This window comes from Papio anubis, chromosome 9, assembly GCF_008728515.1.
Source record: "Papio anubis isolate 15944 chromosome 9, Panubis1.0, whole genome shotgun sequence".
Lineage (NCBI taxonomy): Eukaryota > Metazoa > Chordata > Mammalia > Primates > Cercopithecidae > Papio > Papio anubis.
The window spans coordinates 116,100,828-116,118,602 of record NC_044984.1 but is presented as its reverse complement, the minus strand read 5'-3'; the positions used below and the strand labels follow the sequence as shown (position 1 = coordinate 116,118,602).

The 17,775-nt window shown below is 50.5% G+C and overlaps 1 protein-coding gene across 1 annotated transcript in view; it reads right to left on the bottom strand.

Moving 5' to 3' along the window:
- Positions 1-16,960, bottom strand: part of TMEM120B (transmembrane protein 120B) — a 65,931-nt gene extending 48,971 nt beyond the window's left edge. The window contains exon 1 of the mRNA XM_031650839.1: positions 16,785-16,960. Within this exon, the coding sequence (XP_031506699.1) occupies positions 16,785-16,853 (69 nt within the window). The 5' untranslated portion in view covers positions 16,854-16,960. The remainder of the gene's footprint in view (positions 1-16,784) is intronic.
- Positions 16,961-17,775: the final 815 nt, after the last annotated feature.

Below are 17,775 nucleotides of genomic sequence, written 5' to 3'. Positions count from 1 at the left end.
ATCAGGATGTCTCCAGCAGGCCCTCAGTTAGACCTGTGCTTTGAGATGCTTTTTCTGGGAGCAGGGTTGTGCTTTAAGATGCTTTTTCTGGGAGCAGGGTGAGCCAACGGAGGCACTGCAAGCCTCCAAGCAACCTTGGCCTTGTGGCCTTGAATGGAACCAGCTGGCCAGATGAAGGCCCTTGTTTTTGCCAAACAGGCAGCCATTCCCCTTCTGGTTAACGTCCCCATAGTTTTTTTAGGGACCCATCCCTCTGCCACACTCAGTCCATGAAATGTGGCTAGAAGCGGGGTTAGGCCTGCCCATAGGCTCCAGGAGAGAGCACGTGGCCCAAGCCTGGCCAATCAGAACATCGGCCTCCCGACCCAGCAGGTAATTCAGGGATGGGCCTCTGGAATCAGCAAAACTCAGTGGAAGAGCTTTTATAAGAACTGCTGAGAAAGAGAACCTCTTCCCCCCAGTTTTGAAGGTAGCAAGATGGGGACCCAGAGCTCATAGGGCTGTCTTGCCAGTCTCTGGAGGACCTAGCCTGAGAATGAACCCAGTTTGGGAAAACAAGGCAGAGAGGCAGATAAAAGCAGAGCCCTAGTGATTGCTTTTGAGCTCCTGGAACTGCTCACACCTGAAGGCAGCACGCTTCTGACTTCCTAATTACATAAGCAAACACATTCTGCGCTGTTTTGTTTTACTTTCCCAGTTGGGGCTGAGCATCCCCATTTCAGAAGTGAGTGTTGGCCGGGCACGGTGGCTCATGCCTGTAATCCCAGCACTTTGGGCGGCTGAGGTGGGCGGATCATCTGAGGTCAGGAGTTCGACACAAGCCTGGCCAACATGGTGAAACCCCGTCTCTACTAAAAATACAAAAATTAGCCAGGCGTTGTGGCACTCGCCTGTAATCCCAGCTACTCAGGAGGCTGAGGCAGGATAATCACTTGAACCCGGAAAGCAGAGGTTGCAGTGAGCCGAGATTGCACCACTGCGCTCCAGCCTGGGTGACAGAGGGAGACTCTGTCGTAGGAAAAAAAAAAAAAAAGTGTCAAAAACCAGATTAATATGGCAAAGAATAGAACTTTCCTTCTGGGCAAAGTTAAGTACACTTAGTTAAGAAAAGAAGCTCTGAACCTTGGACTCATTGTTACCAATCTCTTAACCAGGGGAGTCTTTTTTTTTTTTTTTTTTTTTTTTTTTTTTGAGACAAGGTCTCTCTCTGTCATGCAGGCTGGAAGGGCAGTGGTGCAATCACAGCTCACCACAGCCTCAACCTCCCCAACTCAAGCGATCCTCCTGCCTCAGTCTCCTGAGAAGCTGGGACCATGGGCATGCACCACCACACCTGGCTCATTTTTTATTTTTTTGCAGGGATGGGGTCTCATTATGCTGTCCAGGCTGGTCTCAAACTCCTGGGTTCAAGCAATCCTCTTGCCTTGGCCTCCCAAAGTACTGAGCCATGGCCCCTAGATGTCATCCTAAAGATGTGAAAAACCAGGGACTTGGAGGCTGCTTGAATGATTCCTTCATCAAGCTAGGAACTAAGCAGCACCCCCAAAAATGCGTATCTCTAAACACCCACATTGGGTGTTTTTCTACCGAACTGAGAAACTAAAGCATTTTTAAATTATTTTTATCTATTTATTTTGAGACCGGGTTATGAAACTAATTTTTGTATTTGTAGTAGAGATGGGTTTTGCCATGTTGCCCAGGCTGATCCACCTGCCTTGGCCTCCCAAAGTGCTGGGATTACAGGTGCAAGCCACTGTGCCCAACCTGAGCTTTTTTTTTTTTTTTTTTTTTTTTTTGAGACAAAGTCTCAATCTGTTGCCCAGGCTGGAGTGCAATGGCACGACCTCAGTTCACTACAACCTCCGTCTCCTGGGTTCAAGCAATTCTCCCCACCTCAGCCTCCCGACTAGCTGGGATTACAGGCACGTACCACCACGCCTGGCTAATTTTTGTATTTTTTTAGTAGAGATGGAATTTCACCATATTGGTCAGGTTGGTCTCAAACTCCTGACCTCAGGTGATCCACCTACCTCAGCCTTCCCAAGTGGTGGGATTACAGGCATGAATGAGCCACTGCACCTGGCCTGAAGCATCATTTTTTTTTTTTTTTTTTTTTTTTGAGACGGAGTCTCACTCTGTCGCCTAGGCGGGGCTTACAGTGAGCCGAGATCCCGCCCTTGCACCTCCGCCTCCCAGGTTCACGCCATTCTCCTGCCTCCGCCTCCCGAGTAGCTGGGACTACAGGCGCCCGCCACCTCGCCCGGCTAGTTTTTTGTATTTTATTTTTTAGTGGTCTTGATCTCCTGACCTCGTGATCCGCCCGTCTAGGCCTCCCAGAGTGCTGGGATTACAGGCGTGAGCCACCGCGCCCGGCTGAAGCATCATTTTTAACAACTTCATTGATATATAATTTACATGCCATACAATTCACACATTTTAAGAATATAATTCAGGGATTTTTATACGTTTACCAGGTTGTACAACCATCACCACATCTCGTGTTAGAACCTTCTATCACCCAGTAAGATCCCTGGTGTCTCTTCACAGTCACTCTCCATCTCCCCTTCTTCCTAACCCACAGCAACCTTTAACCGGCTTTCTGTCTCTAGAGGCTTTTTTGTTGTTTTTTTGGTTTTGTTTTTGAGACAGTCTCGCTGTTGCCCAGGCTGGAGTGCAGTGGCGTGATCTCTGCTTGCCGCAACCTCCGCCTCTCAGGTTCAAGCCATTCTCCTGCCTCAGCCTCCCAAGTAGCTGGGACTACAGGTGCGCATCACCACGCCCAGCTAATTCTTGTATTTATAGTAGAGATGCGGGTTCACCATGTTGGCCAGGTTGGTCTGGAACTCCTGACCTCAGGTGATCTGCCCTCCTTGGCCTCCCAGAGTGTTGGGATTACAGGCGTGAGCCACCATGCCTGGCCCTGTCTCTAAAGTTCTGTCATTTCTACATATTTCATATAAATGGAATCATACAGCATGGGGTTTTTGCATCTGGCCTGACTTAGCGTCATGTTTTTGTAGCATGGATCTGTTTTGTTTTGTTTCCTTTTATTGCTAGTCAGCAATAAAAATGTGGCCCAGAAGTTGTTTGGGTTGTTTTGACTTTTTGGTTACTGTATCGTGAATGCTGCTGCTATGAAGATCCAATGTCATATAAGTCTGTGTGGACCTGTTTTTTCATTTCTCTTGGGTAGATAGCTAGGAATGGAATTGCTGGGTCATATGGTAAATTTCTGTCTAACTTTTAAAGAAGATGCCAAACTGCTATTTTTATTTCTAACCTTGGCAGCAGTAGATTCGAACACGAGAGACACTCATCCCAAAATGGGAGGCAGCTCTCTGCAGACAGTGCAGGGACCATCAGCATGCATATATATATATATACATATTTATTTTTTTTTGTATTTTTCTGCTAAGATGGTCTTCTCTTTTCTCCTTTTTTTTTTTTTCTGAGACAGTCTCGCTCAGTCCCCCAGGCTGGAGTGCAGTGGCACGATCTCGGCTCACTGCAAACTCTGCCTCCTGGGTTCACGCCATTCTCCTGCCTCAGCCTGCCGAGTAACTGGACTACAGGTGCCCGCCACCACACCGGGCTAATTTTTTTTTTGTATTTTTAGTAGAGATGGGGTTTCACCGTGTTAGCCAGGATGGTCTCGATCTCCTGACCTCGTGATCCACCCGTCTCAGCCTCCCAAAGTGCTGGGATTACAGGCGTGAGCCATCACGCCCGGCCAGGGACCACCAGCACATTAAATATGATTGACTCCCACCATCAAGTCCCTGGCTCTAGAAATTTAACTCAAGAGTGCTGGGGGCACAGACAGGCAGCTGTGGAAGAAGAAAATCCATTCTGCAGCACAAGGCAAACCCCAGCTCCTCAGCTGCCTTGTTCAAGGCCAATCCACACAAACAAAGCACACTTCATGGAATACCCAAATCGGAACAAAATGGAGAGAGGGTAATTATAAGGAAAACATTGGCAGTAAGGAATCAAATACCAAGACATTTATTTTTCCAAGAGAAAAATACAATCATAGTACACTACTTGATTCTGCTGTAAGTGATAATTGCATGGTCCTAACCACGTAAATAACTGACATGGAGCCTACAGAGCTGTTTCTCTTCATAAAACTTTTAGTATGTTGGCTGGGTGCAGTGGCTCACGCCTGTAATCCCAGCACTTTGGGAGGCCGAGGCGGGTGGATCACGAGGTCAGGAGTTCAAGACCAGCCTGGCCAACATAGTGAAACTCTGTCTCTACTAAAAATATAAAAACTTAGCCGGGCCTGGTGGTGGGTGCCTGTAATCCCAGCTACTCTGGAGGCTGAGACAGCAAAATCGCTTGAACCTGGGAGGCGGAGGTTGCAGTGAGTGGAGATCGTGCCACTGCACTCCAGCCTGGTGACAGTGCAAGACTCCATCCACCCCCCCCACCCCAAAAAAAAAAAGGATCACTTGAGGCCAGCCTGGACAACACAGCAAGATCCCGTCTCTCAAAAAAAAATTTTTTTTTTTAATTATAGCTGGCATGGTGGTATGTACCTATAGTCACAGTTACTTGCGAGACTGAGACAGGAGGATCACTTGAGCCAGGAGGTGAAGGCTGCTGTGAGTCATGATCACACCCCTGCACTCTAGTCCGAGTGTCAGAGTGAGACCTTGTCTCAAAAGAAAAAAGAAAACAAAGAAGGAATAGTGCACACAGAGTTGAATGGCCTCATGGATCCCTCCTACATGGTATTCCCATCCTCTGCCCCTGCCAAAGAGGTGGACTGTGGTAACTTCCTCAACCCACTCTCACCCCAGATCAGTCCTGGCTTCCTCTGTGCCCTGGGAGGCTGATCCCTAGGAACTGCCCTCCAGTTGGGTTTGGTCAATGGCAGTCACCAGAAGACTGGAGGGTGGGAGGAGACAGAGTCAGGGTTATCTGTTCCTCCTACCTCCTCCCAGTTCTACTGCCCCCCTTCACCCACTACAGCTGCTGACTGGCAGCTCCTGCCCCCCCCCAGCACAAGCTTGTGCCAAGCTCTAGTGACTCCTCACCTTTTAGGATCAGGACTAGTAACAGCTCCCTGCTGTGGCCAGCTCCAATCATTAAACTGCCCATACCCGAGCCTGGGCAACACAGCAAGACCCTACCTCTGCAAAATATTAAAACATTAGCTGAGCACAGTGGCACCTGCCTGTAGTCCCAGCTACTCAGGAGGCTGAGGTGGGAAGATAGCTTGAGCCTAGGAGTTCAAGGCTGCAGTGCCACTGCACTTCAGCCTGAGTGATGGAATTAGAACCCCTCTCTGTCTTTAAAAAAAAAAAAAAAAAGCAAATTTAAAAAGCTGCCCACACCTTTGTAAACAGCCCCTTATTTTCAGCAAGACCTTCTTGAGACAGCCTTTTCTTGCTTGGGCCCTGTCTGAATGTCCAGGATAGCACCAACTATGGTCTTTATCACTTCTTTGCAAGTCTTTATACTTGGATTACATACAAGGTATCATTAAGTGATATACTGTGTTGTTTTGAAAGTTTTTGCCTTTATTACAAGTGTCACATTGTATATACCCCTCCGCAACTTTCAGATGGATGTTAACACAGGTAGCTCAGTTTATTCATTCTCCTGCTTCACCTCTCTCTGGGTGCTCAGTGTAATGATCCATTCCCATGGACATTCAGGTTGCCAATTTTTAGTTGTGTTACAAAAACTACTGTACATGGCTGCTATGTGAGTTTTTACCTGTGTGAATATGTATTACTTATAAAAATGTAGAATGGAGGCTGGGCACAGTGGCTCACACCTCTAATCCCAGCACTATGGGAGGCCGAGGTGGGCAGATCACAAGGTCAGGAGTTAGACACTAGCCTGACCAACATGGTGAAACCCCGTCTCTACTACAAATAAAAAAAATTAGCCTGGTGTGGTAGCACACGCCTGTAATCCCAGCTACTCAGGAGGCTGAGGCAGGAGAATTGCTTGAACCTGGAAGGCGGAGGTTGCAGTGAACCGAGATCGTGCCACTGCACTCCAGCCTGGGCAACAGAGTGAGACTCCCATCTCAAAAAAAAAAAAAAAAAAATTTTAAAAAAAGGCCAGGTGTGGTGGCTCACACCTGTAATCCCAGCACTTTGGGAGGCCGAGGCAGGCAGATCACGAGGTAAAGAGATCAAGACCATCTTGGCCAACATGGTGAAACCCCGTCTTTACGAAAAATACAAAAATTAGCTGGGCATGGTGGTGTGCACCTGTAGTCCCAGCTACTCAGGAGGCTGAGGCAGGAAAATCGCTTGAACCTGGGAGGCAGAGGTTGCAATGAGCCGAGATTGAGCCACTGCACTCCAGCCTGGGCGACAGAGCAAGACTCTGTCTCAAAAAAAAAAAAAAAAAGGTAGAATGGATTCCATTCAAAAAAAAAGAAGGGCCAGGGCTGGGTACAGTGACTCACACCTGTAATCCCAGCACTTTGGGAGGCTGAGGCGGGCAGAACATGAGGTCAGGAGTTCAAGACCAGCCTGGCCAACATGGTGAAACCCTGTGTACTAAAAATACAAAAATTAGCTGGGCGTGGTGGCGCCTGCCTGTAATCCCAGCTACTCAGGAGGCTGGGGCAGGAGAATTGCTTGAAACTGGAAGGCAGAGGTTGCAGTGAGCCAAGATGGCACCACTGCACTCCAGCCTGGGCAATAAGAGTGAAACTCTTGGTTGAAAGAAAAAAAAAAAAAAAAGGAGGGCTGGGCACTCATACCTATAATCTCAGCACTTTGGGAGGCTGAGATGGGAGGAATGTTTGAGGCCAGAAGTTCAAGACCAGCCTGGGCAACATGACAAAACCCCACCTCTATAAAAATTACAAAAATTAGACAAGTGTGGCAGTGTGTGCCTGTAGTCGCAGCTACTCAGGAGGCTGAAGAGGGAGAATCGCTTGAACCCAGGAAGTTGAAGCTGTAGTGATCCATGATCGGACCGCTGCATTCCAGCCTGGGTGACAAAGTGAGACCCTCTCTTATAAAACAACAACAAAAGGCCAAACGCGGTGGCTCAAGCCTGTAATCCCAGCACTTTGGGAGGCCGAGACAGGCAGATCACGAGGTCAGGAGATCGAGACCATCTTGGCTAACACAGTGAAACCCCATCTCTACCAAAAAAATACAAAAAACTAGCCGGGCGTGGGTGGCGGGCACCTGAAGTCCCAGCTACTTGGGAGGCTGAGGCAGGAGAATGGCGTAAACCCAGGAGGCGGAGCTTGCAGTGAGCTGAGATCCGGCCACTGCACTCCAGCCTGGGCGACAGAGCAAGACTCTGTCTCAGAAAAAAAAAAAAAAGGAGTGCTCACATGAGCTTTGTGAGCTGGCATGCCCAGAGTGTCTTCCCTACTTGTCTAATTACCATCCTCCACATGTAGAAACAAACAAGCAAGTTTCCTTTGGAAGATTCAGGATCTCTGCCACCTCTGCTGTCCTCTGAGGCCCAAGCTCTGCCCCAGTGGGAAGATGAGGTTAATGACTCTTGTTCCCAGCACAGATGTGAAACATCAGGAGACACCTCCTTAACACACCTTGGCTGTCAGAAGATCCGGGACTGGGGAGTCAACATTTGTTGCAGTAATTGCCAGAGGAATCTCATGGTATTTACAGACAGCGTTCCGGCCCAGGAGCATCAGAAGTGGCTGGGCAGTCCGGTGGATTGCAACAGGGCCACACCGCCACTTAAGTGTGGTGCCTTAGAGCTGTGCCTCTTGCTGGTGGTAAACTTTCAAGAGATTACTTTTTTTTTTTTTTTTTGGAGACAGGGTCTTACTCTGTCATCCAGTCTGGAATGCAGTGACGCAATCATGGCTGCTCATCACTGCCTTCACCTCCCTGGGCTCAGGCGATCCTCCCCTCTCAACCTCCCAAGTAGCTGAAACTACAGGCCTGCGCCACCATGCCTGGCTAATTTTTGTATTTTTTGTAGAGACAGGGGTTTTGCCATGTTGCCTAGGCTGGTCTCAAACGCCTGAGCTCAAATGACTTGCCTATCTTGGCCTCCCAAGGTGCTAGGATTACAGGCATGAGCCACTGTGCCCAGACAAGAGATTACTTTTATATAGCTCTAAGAAATCAACTTCAAATAGACTTTCAGACACTGACTATACTTAACCAGGACTCATCACCATAGAAACACCACCAAGGATGACTTCACCTAACGTGTAAGAGTCCTACGCCGGGACAGATTCTGAGTCATGTGTCAGAATCCATGAACGGTATGTTATGGAAGCGGTAAGTGGGGGTCTGTATGTGGGAGGCAGTGGGGGTCTGTGCGTGGGAGGCAGGCATTTGGGTGGCAAGAAAACACAATGGTTAAGTGATTTGATGCTGCCATCAGGTTGCCTGAGTTCAGATCCAGAGCCTGCCACTTATTAGCTGAATTATGTAATCCCTCTGAGGCTCGGTTTCATCAGCTGTGAAAGAGGTGGGAGATGAGGTACATGCAGCAGGCTAGGCACTGTCACAAAGATATGACATCATCAAGAATGTGGTGTAAGCTGGGCGCGGTGGCTCACGCCGGTAATCCCAGCACTTTAGGAGGCCAAGGTGGGCAGATCACCTGTGGTCAGGAGTTCAAGACCAGCTGGCCAACATGGTGAAACTGTCTCTACTAAAAATACAAAAATTAGCCAGGTGTGGTGGCATGTGCCTATAGTCCCAGCTACAGCTACTCAGGAGGCTGAGGCAGGAGAATCACTTGAACCCAGGAGGCAGAGGTTGCAGTGGGCCGAGACGGAGTCATTGCACTCTAGCCTGGGCAACAATAGCAAAACTCCATCTCAAAAAAAAAAAGAATGCAGTGTAGCCTAACATGCGACTGGGAACCACCCCGTTAAACTACCCCATTGCTTAGTTTAAGCAGTATCAACAGATGCCACTGTTTACATTGAAAAAAATTTGGCGAGCTTGTGGCTCAAGCCTGCAGGCTCCCAGCACTTTGGGAGGCGAGGCGGGTGGATCACGAGGTCAGGAGGTCGAGACCATCCTAGCTAACACGGTGAAACCCCGTCTCTACTAAAAAATACAAAAACTAGCGAGAGGCCAGTGGCGGAAGCCTGTAGTCAGCTACTTGGGAGGCTGAGGCAGGAGAATGGCGTGAACCCGGGGCCCGGAGCTTGCAGTGAGCTGAGATCGGCCACTGTACTCCAGCCTGGGCGTGAAGCTGAACTCCGTCTCAAAAAAAAAAAAAAAAAAAAAGAAAAAAAAATTTTTTTGCGGGGCGTGGTGGCTCCGCCTGTAATCCCAGCACTTTAGGAAGCCCGGCCCCGGGTGAATCCGCGAGGTCAGGGCTTCGAGACCATCACAGCTAACGATGAAACCCCATCTCTACTAAAAAATGCAAAAAATTAGCGAGTGGCCTGTAGTCCCAGCTGGGAGGCTGAGGCAAGAAAGAGATGGCGTGAACCTGGGGCCCGGGCTTGCAGTGAGCTGAGATCACAACCACTGGACTCCAGCCTGAAGTGACAGTGAGACTCTGTCTCAAAAAAAAGAAAAATTTTTTTTTGGACAGGGACTCCTCTGTCGCCCAGGCTGAAAGTGAGCATGATCAGCTCACTTTCTAACCTCACTTCTGAACTTAGGTAATCCATGCAAGCTGGCCTCCCAAGTAGGTGGGACCATGGGTGCACACCCTGTGCCTAACTAATTTTGTGTCTTTTGTAGAGTCAGGGGTGTTATCACGTACCCAGGCTGGTCTCAAACTCTAGCTCAAGTGATCTACTGCCTCGGCCTCAAAAATAGGCAAGGATTCCCAGGCGTAAGCTCTAACACCCAACCAACAATTTCTTTTTGAGGCAGGTCTGGCTCTGCCCGCCCGGGCTGGAGTGCAGTGGCGGATCTCCGAAAGCTCACTGCAAGCTCCGCCTCGGGTTCACGCCATTCTCTCAGCCCTCCAATAACCCCTAAGGACTACAAGCGCCCGCCATCGCCCAGTAGTTTTTTGTATTTTTAGTAGAGGGGTTTCACGTGTTGCTCAGGATGGTGCCCGATCTCGGCCATAAATGATCCACCGTCTCGGCCTCCCAAGTGCTGAGATTACAGGCTTAATTCCTGGCGCCCGGCAACCAGCCAACAATTTCTATTGCCCACGCCAAAAGATGTCACCCCATTCCAGCATCCCTCTCTCTCTCTTTTTTTTTTTTTTTTTTTTTTAAAACTACCAGCATTTTGATTTTCCTTCATGGGACCATCCCTCCCCAACTCATTTCATGTAGTATGGTGGCACTGATCCCACTTTCAGGCTTCAGGAACAGACATGTGACCATGACCTGGCCAATCAGTGCCATAGTGACCAGTTAAGTAAGGCATAGTCACATGACCCAAGCTGGGCAAATGGGAGTCAGCCCTGGGGCGCTTGCTGAATCTAAGGGAGAAAGGATGCTCTGTTTCTGCCAGAGCTGCTAAGCTGATGGATGTCAGCTGAGGGCCACCTGGCCATCTTTGCCACAACATGGGAGGGACTGCCTGAGAATAATGCTGACACAGAGGAGACAGAGAGACATCCACACACAGGCATCACCTGAGCTCCTGGATCCAGCCTTGCCTGATGCCATTTGTCACTAGCTTGACTCAATAAACCCCCTTTTGGCTTAAAACCAGTCAGACTGGGTTTTTTTCATTTGCAACTAAGAGTCCTGATAGCGCACTGTGTGAAAGCACCATGTAAATGAGAAGGGGTAGCCGGGCGCGGTGGCTCAAGCCTGTAATCCCAGCACTTTGGGAGGCCGAGACGGGCGGATCACGAGGTCAGGAGATCGAGACCATCCTGGCTAACACAGTGAAACCCCGTCTCTACTAAAAAATACAAAAAAACTAGCCGGGCGAGGTGGCGGGCGCCTGTAGTCCCAGCTACTCCGGAGGCTGAGGCAGGAGAATGGCGGGAACCCGGGAGGCGGAGCTTGCAGTGAGCCGAGATCACGCCACTGCACTCCAGCCTGGGCGACAGGGCGAGACTCCGCCTCAAAAAAAAAAAAAAAAAAAAAAGAGAAGGGGCCGAGCGAATTCAAAACTTTTCTTCTGGAGCTAAGAGTCTTGGGATGCTTTCGGAGCCCACTGTATTAGGAACTCAAAAAGTATCTGAGTTACACAGCAGGCATGGGTTCAAATTCAGGCTCCATGACTTTCCAGTTACTTAGTATCTCTTAGCTTCAATCTCCTCATCTAAAAAACAGGTTTGTCATTCATTCATTCATTCATTCATTCATTCATTTTTGAGACAGAATCTCACTCTGTCACCCAGGCTAGAGTGCCCTGGCACGATCTCGGCTCACTACAACCTCCGCCTCCTGGGTTCAAGCGATTCTCCAGCCTCAGCCTCCAGAGTAGCTGGGATTACAGGAGCGAGCCACCAATGTCCAAAGTTTTTTTTTTTTTTTTTTTTGTAGTGATGGGGTTTCACCATGTTGCCCAGGCTGGTCTTGAACACCTAAGCTCAAAGTGATCTGCCCGCCTTAGCCTCCCAAAGTGCTGGGATTACAGGCATGAGCCACTGCGCCAGGCCGCGGGTTGACATTTAGATTAAATGGGATAATCTATGTTTCACAGTTAGTTATTATTGTTGTTGTTGTTGTTATGATTATTATTATTGTCAGCCTTTGTTTTTAGATAAAGAAACTCAAGCTGAGAGAGGTGGCTCACCAAATTCAGATACCAGACAATGGCAAAGCTAGGACCTGAACTCAAGAATACTGATTCCCTGTGCAGTGTTTTTTCCCACACAATCTGCTACTAAAGAAAGATGCCCGGCTGGGCGCGGTGGCTCACGCTTGTAATCCCAGCACTTTGGGAGGCTGAGGCAGGAGGATCACGAGGTCAGGAGTTCGAGACCAGCCTGGCCAACATAGTGAAACCCTGTCTCTACTAAAAATACAAAAATTAGCTGGGCATGGTGGCACACACCTGTAATCCCAGCTACTCGGGAGACTGAGGCAGGAGAATCGCTTGAACCTGGAAGACGGAGGTTGTGGTTGTTGCCACTGCACTCCAGCCTGGGCAACAGAGTGAGACTCTGTAAGAAAAAAAAAAAGACTCCCCACAAGCCAAGCCAAGAGAGAAGAGAAACAAAAGCTAACAGGCGTACTCAGGGCACAGATCAGCCTTGGGCAGTAGTTAAGAGCACAGACACTGGTGTTCAACAGCCTAGGTTTGAATCCTGGCTCCAGCGCTGACAGGCCATGGGACCTTGGATAAGTGACTTAACCTCTGTAAAATGGAGAGTCTAGGATCTATTTCATAGGCTTATTAATGAAATAATGCTGATCTTCTTGCTTCGAGCCTGTCTCCCTGATGTCTGTTCTATACACAGCAGCCAGACGGACATACATGTCATTAGCAGTAAAAGTCAAAATCTTTACCATGCCCTTGCATCACTGTGAGGTCAGACTTAGGGAAAAGCTGCTTCGGGCCCCCTTCTTCCTTGGCTGGGAGGAACAAGATCAGGTTTCCAGTGATGCAAGGCAGGAAATGCTCATTAAATTACTTGCCCTTGTGTCTGTAAGTGACCTTCTGCAGTCACACCACAAGCCAGGAGACCAGGAACACACTGGTCTCAGACTAGCACTCAACTCACCAGCATGCCTGAAACCCCAACCACCCAAAAACTAAGTCCTCATGGAGACTCAACTGTACCCCAGGGTTCAGGAAGGCCCTGACACATGCAAATCATCATCCAAAGAAAACTGATCCTTTCCTCTATAGTCCCAGAGATTACATTGGGTTTTCCCAGGGTGGAGAGGAGGGAAATTCCAAAGACTTTTCAAATCCTCTGGGGTCTGATAATTAGGTTTGCTCTTTCTTTCCTTCATTTAAAAAAGGGAAGCCAGGGCCGGGCGCGGTGGCTCACGCCTGTAATCCCAGCACTTTGGGAGGCCGAGGCGGGCGGATCACGAGGTCAGGAGATCAAGACCATCCTGGCTAACACGGTGAAACTCCGTCTCAACTAAAAAAGCAAAAAGGTAGCCAGGCGTGGTGGCTCACGCCTGTAATCCCAGCACTTTGGGAAGCTAAGGAGGGTGGATCACAAGGTCAGGAGTTCGAGACCAACCTGGCCAAGATGGTGAAACCCCGTTTCTGCTAAAAATATAAAAATTAGTCAGGCATGGTGGCAGGTGCCTGTAATCCCAGCTACTCAGGAGGCTGAGGCAGGAGAATAGCTTGAATCCGGGAGGCAAGGTTGCAGTGAGCCAAGATCGTGCCACTGCACTCTAGCCTGGATGACAGAGCAAGACTCCATCTCAAAAAAAAAAAGAAAAAGAAGTAAGACACAGGGATATTACACATCGTTACACATCACCCCAGAATCAATGAGATACAAACATGAAACCCTCAACCCAGATTCTAAGGAAGACGTAGGAAAATTAAAATAGACCAGGATTTTATGGTAGAAAAAAAATCCTTTCTATTGTTAAACGTTCTAGTTCAGTATGCCCACCTACCTACCTGCTGTTACCTGCTTGTTCCCCAACAAATCTTTCTCTTTTTTTTGAGAGAGGGTCTAACTCTGTCACCCAGGCTACAGTACAGTGGTGCAATCATGGCTCACTGCAGCCTTGACATCTGGGGCTCAAACAGCCCTCCTACTTCAGCCTCCCTACTAGCTGAGACCACAAGCATGCACGTTTGTAGAGAGAGGGGCTTCCCTGTATTTCCCAGGCTGGTCTCGAACTGCTGGGCAATCCTGCTGGGAGCGGTCCTCCCAACTTGTCCTCCCAAAGTGCTGGGATTACAACAGGTATGAGCCAATGCACCGAGCTCCCAACAAATATCTCATATCCGAAACTGCCTAGCACATACACAATGGTCATCCTACTCACCATATACAGACTTTCAGAGCCTTGCACCTTGAGAGTTCACAGCTCTCACATTTAACATGAAGGGAGAACGAGAAGGAAGAGAGGAGTCTCCCAAAATTCAGAGAACTAAATTCTAGCCCCAACTTTACCACTAACTAGCTGTGTGGCCCCCGTCCAGCCAATCAGCAAGCCCAAGCTTCAGTTTCCTCATCTGTGAATTGAAGATGGAGACGGCAGTTTCTGCTACAGTCTATGATCTTGACACCAGGAGCCATCCCTGACTGACCCCTGACCCAGCCGCTGACCACCAAAGCCTGCAGCCAGCAGGGTCCCTCTTCCCCTAAGCAGGATGCAGTCCCTTCCAGTTCCCCCATCATGAACCCAGCAGGAGGCATCAGTTTCCACTCACTCAGACCTTCTTCTACAACCCTTGCTGTGCAATAGGGGACAAAATCCAGAACTGATTCCCAATCCCTTTGCCCCTAACACACCTGAGCATCCGAGAACCAAGTAAGAAAGAGTCAAACTCCTTTGCAACCTCTGCCTGCCAAGACTTGCTATCTAATTGTTGTTAATTGCATAGCTCTGAAGTGTTGTTGCTGTTGTTTTCTGGGTTTGGTTTTTTTTTTGAGACAGCGTCTTGCTCTGTTGCCCAGACTGGAGTGTGAAGTGTAGTGGCGCAGTCTTGTCTCACTGCAACCTCCCCCTCCCAGGTTCAAGCAATTCTCCTGCCTCAGCCACTTGAGTATCTAGGATTATAGGCACATGCCACCACACCTAGCTAATTTTGTATTTTTAGTAGAGACGGGGTCTCACTATGTTGGCCAGGCTGGTCTCAAACTCCTAACCTTGTGATCCGCCTGCCTCGGCCTCCCAAAGTGCTGGAATTGCAGGAGTGAGCCACCACGCTGGGCGTCACTCTGAAGTGTTAAGACTCTTCCCCCCTCCTCCTCCTTGTCTAAGGCAAGGCAAGGGACAGGAATTATGAACACAAGCGTCACACAGCAAACCTCTTCTCTTCTCCCATTCCCAACCCTAACACCCACTCGGTGGTTCCACAGCCGACCATGACCTCGGAGCCCAGTAGGACAAAGCATTAACAAGCGGATAAGGACCAGGCATGGTGGTTCACAACTTTAATCCCAGCACTTTGGGAGGCCGAGGTGGGCAGATCACAAGGTCAAGAGATCGAGACCATCCTGGCCAACACGGTGAAACCCCGTCTCTACTAAAAATACAAAAATTAGCTAGGCGTGGTGACGGGCACCTATAATCCCAGCTACTTGGGAGACTGAGACAGGAGAATCGCTTGAACCCAGGAGGCGGAGGTTGCAGTGAGCTGGGATCGTGCCACTGCACTCAAGTCTGGCAACAGAGCAAGACTCTGTCTCAAAAAAAAAAAGAAGTGGCTGACAGCCAGGCACGGTGGCTCATGCCTGTAATCCCAGGACTCTGGGAGGCTGAGGTAGGTGAACCACCTGAGGTCAGGAGCCTGGCCAACATGGTGAAACCCCATCTCTACTAAAATACAAAAAAATTAGCCGGGCATGGTGGCACGTGCCTGTAATCCCAGCTACTCAGGAGGCTGAAGCGGACAATGGCTTGAACCTGGGAGGCGGAGGCTGCAATGAGCCGAGATCACACAACTGCACTCCAGTCTGGGCAACAGTGAGACTCCGTCTCAAAAACAAAACAAAACAAGAAGTGGCTGAGTCTTCTCCATGGAAGTGGAGCCAAAACGGTCCCCTGAGAACTGGATGGGACCCAGGCCCTAGAGAAGGCATCAACCTACACATGCTGGACAGGCCGAGATGAGTCTAGGTCCCTTCCCCTCTGTTCATGCCTGAAACGGCACCCCCGTTCCTGCCCCAGCTCTCCAGCAACCTTGGGTCTATTGATCAGAATCTACAGCCACGTGTCTAGAAAGACCCATCAGAAACACCCTTGGCAACCTCCTCTCCTCTCTGCACACTGTAGGAGGCCAACTGAACTGCAGACAAGAGCTACATGGACAGGGACAATGTCACTGCTCCAAATGAGAGGACTGGGGTGAAGGTGTGTAATGTAATTTCAGGCAAAGCCAACCCCCAAAAAAACAATTCCATGACTGGAGAAGGAACAGCCCTGTCTTCAAAAATAGTCACCGAGTCCCTCTTGCTCAACCCCAAGGTTTCCTGAGGCGTCTCTAGTCAACACGGTCGATAGCTGGAGCCTCTCTGAACCTCTTGGCAGGAACGACTGCTGCCAGGACCGCTCCCCACCCCCAGCAGCAATGCCATTCTCTCAGGGGACCCCCCCTTACACTCGCCTTCACTCCACCCCATGTAAGGCTCCGGGCCAGAAGGATAGGGCTGGGAGCTTCCCCTATCACTGGGTGAGGCGACCCAGCTGTCCGAACTGACAGATGCTCTCCACGCCAAACTCAGCCTGCAGCAGCGTCAGAGCCCCCAAAGACAGGAAATATGGGTCCCTAATCCCCAAGCACAGCCTAGAGGTTCAAGGTGAACAGTTCCTAAGTACCCCTCCCAGAACAGAGCGGCAGGATAATGCCGCCCGGCCAGAGTACGGGGTGGGAGCTGAGCTACCAAAAGCAGATGGGAGGGGGCGGGGTGAGATTTGGGGAGACCCTAAGGAGGTGGGGGCTGGGCTGTTCTCTTTGAACCACCCCCACAGATAAACACGCCTGGAACTTGCCTCAGAGGCCACAGACCAACTTTCTGCAGCGGAGTGGGTGCGTGGAGCAGAGAGGCAGTGGGAGGGTGGCGGAAGGGGGGGCTGCGACCCGGCGCCCCACGTGGACGAAGAGCTGAACCTCCGGGTGATGGGAGGGGGCTGGTCCACGCCGCCCGTCTGCCCCCAGGGCCTCGCCGGGGCACTCCCTAGGCCCTGACTGTCCCCACCGCCCGGGCCGGGGGCTCAGGAAGGGGAAGGCGCTGCACCGCGGGCAGCAGAGTTGCGGGACCAGGTGGCCTGGCCCTACCTGCAGTTCTTGAAATTCTCCCTCCAGCTCGTGCCATTCGCGCTCGCAACGCTCCAGCTGCCCGGACATGATGGTGCAAGGCGGCGGCGGCGGCTGCTCCCGCAGCGCTGCACGGCCGGCCCCCCAGCGCCCCACGCCCGCGCGCTCGCCGGCCGCCCTCGGAGGCACCAGCTGTTCCTGCGCAGCCGGAGCCACGCGCGCAACAAACGTCATAGTCCCGCCCCGGCGCCCGCCCGCGCGCCCACGCCCCGCCCCGGGAGGCGGGGCAGCGCATGCGCATCCCCCCCGCCCCGCCCCGCCCCGCGTGCTGTGTTGCGGACCCCAACTGTACAGCCTTGCAAGGTCTTGCGGGGTCTGTTGTGGCCCCCGTGGCAGTGCTTCTGCGCCTCCAGAATCTCTCTCTTCCAGGAAGAGTTGGGGGACTTGTCTGCAGATTGCATTTGCCGAGCTTATTTGACTTAGATGGTGTGTTTTGGGGGTGTCTAGAGTTTGGGGAAAGAAAGGAGATTTGGGAGAGGTGAAATGAAAGCTGACCCGTCCCTGGTCATTGCCTGACCTGAGCCCAGGCCAGCGCCCCGGAATGCTGGAGCTGACGTCGACCATCCAGCAAGGTCGGGGGCCAGGCGGCGCAGCGCAGAGAGGGCGCGGTCATCTCACGTTGTCATTATTATGTGCTGCAGCTAATACATCCTGGATTCCTGCCCTCTAACGCTCTAGGTGACGTTCTTAACAGCTGTTTCTGTCGCTCAAGAGACACAACCACCTCCAAGCTGATTAAATCCAGTTCTGTCCCCTCCTCTGCCAAGTCCTGCAGGAACTGCCCCTGCCTAGCTTTCCAGTCCCTTCTATCTCACCGCCCTGGACCCCTACCCTCCAGTCATTGATTTTTCTCTTCCTGACCTTGCATAGAACTTTCTTCCCTCTAAATCTTCATACGATGTGCCTTTTTTCATCATTCAGGCCTCAGTTTCAAACGACACCTGTGTTACTT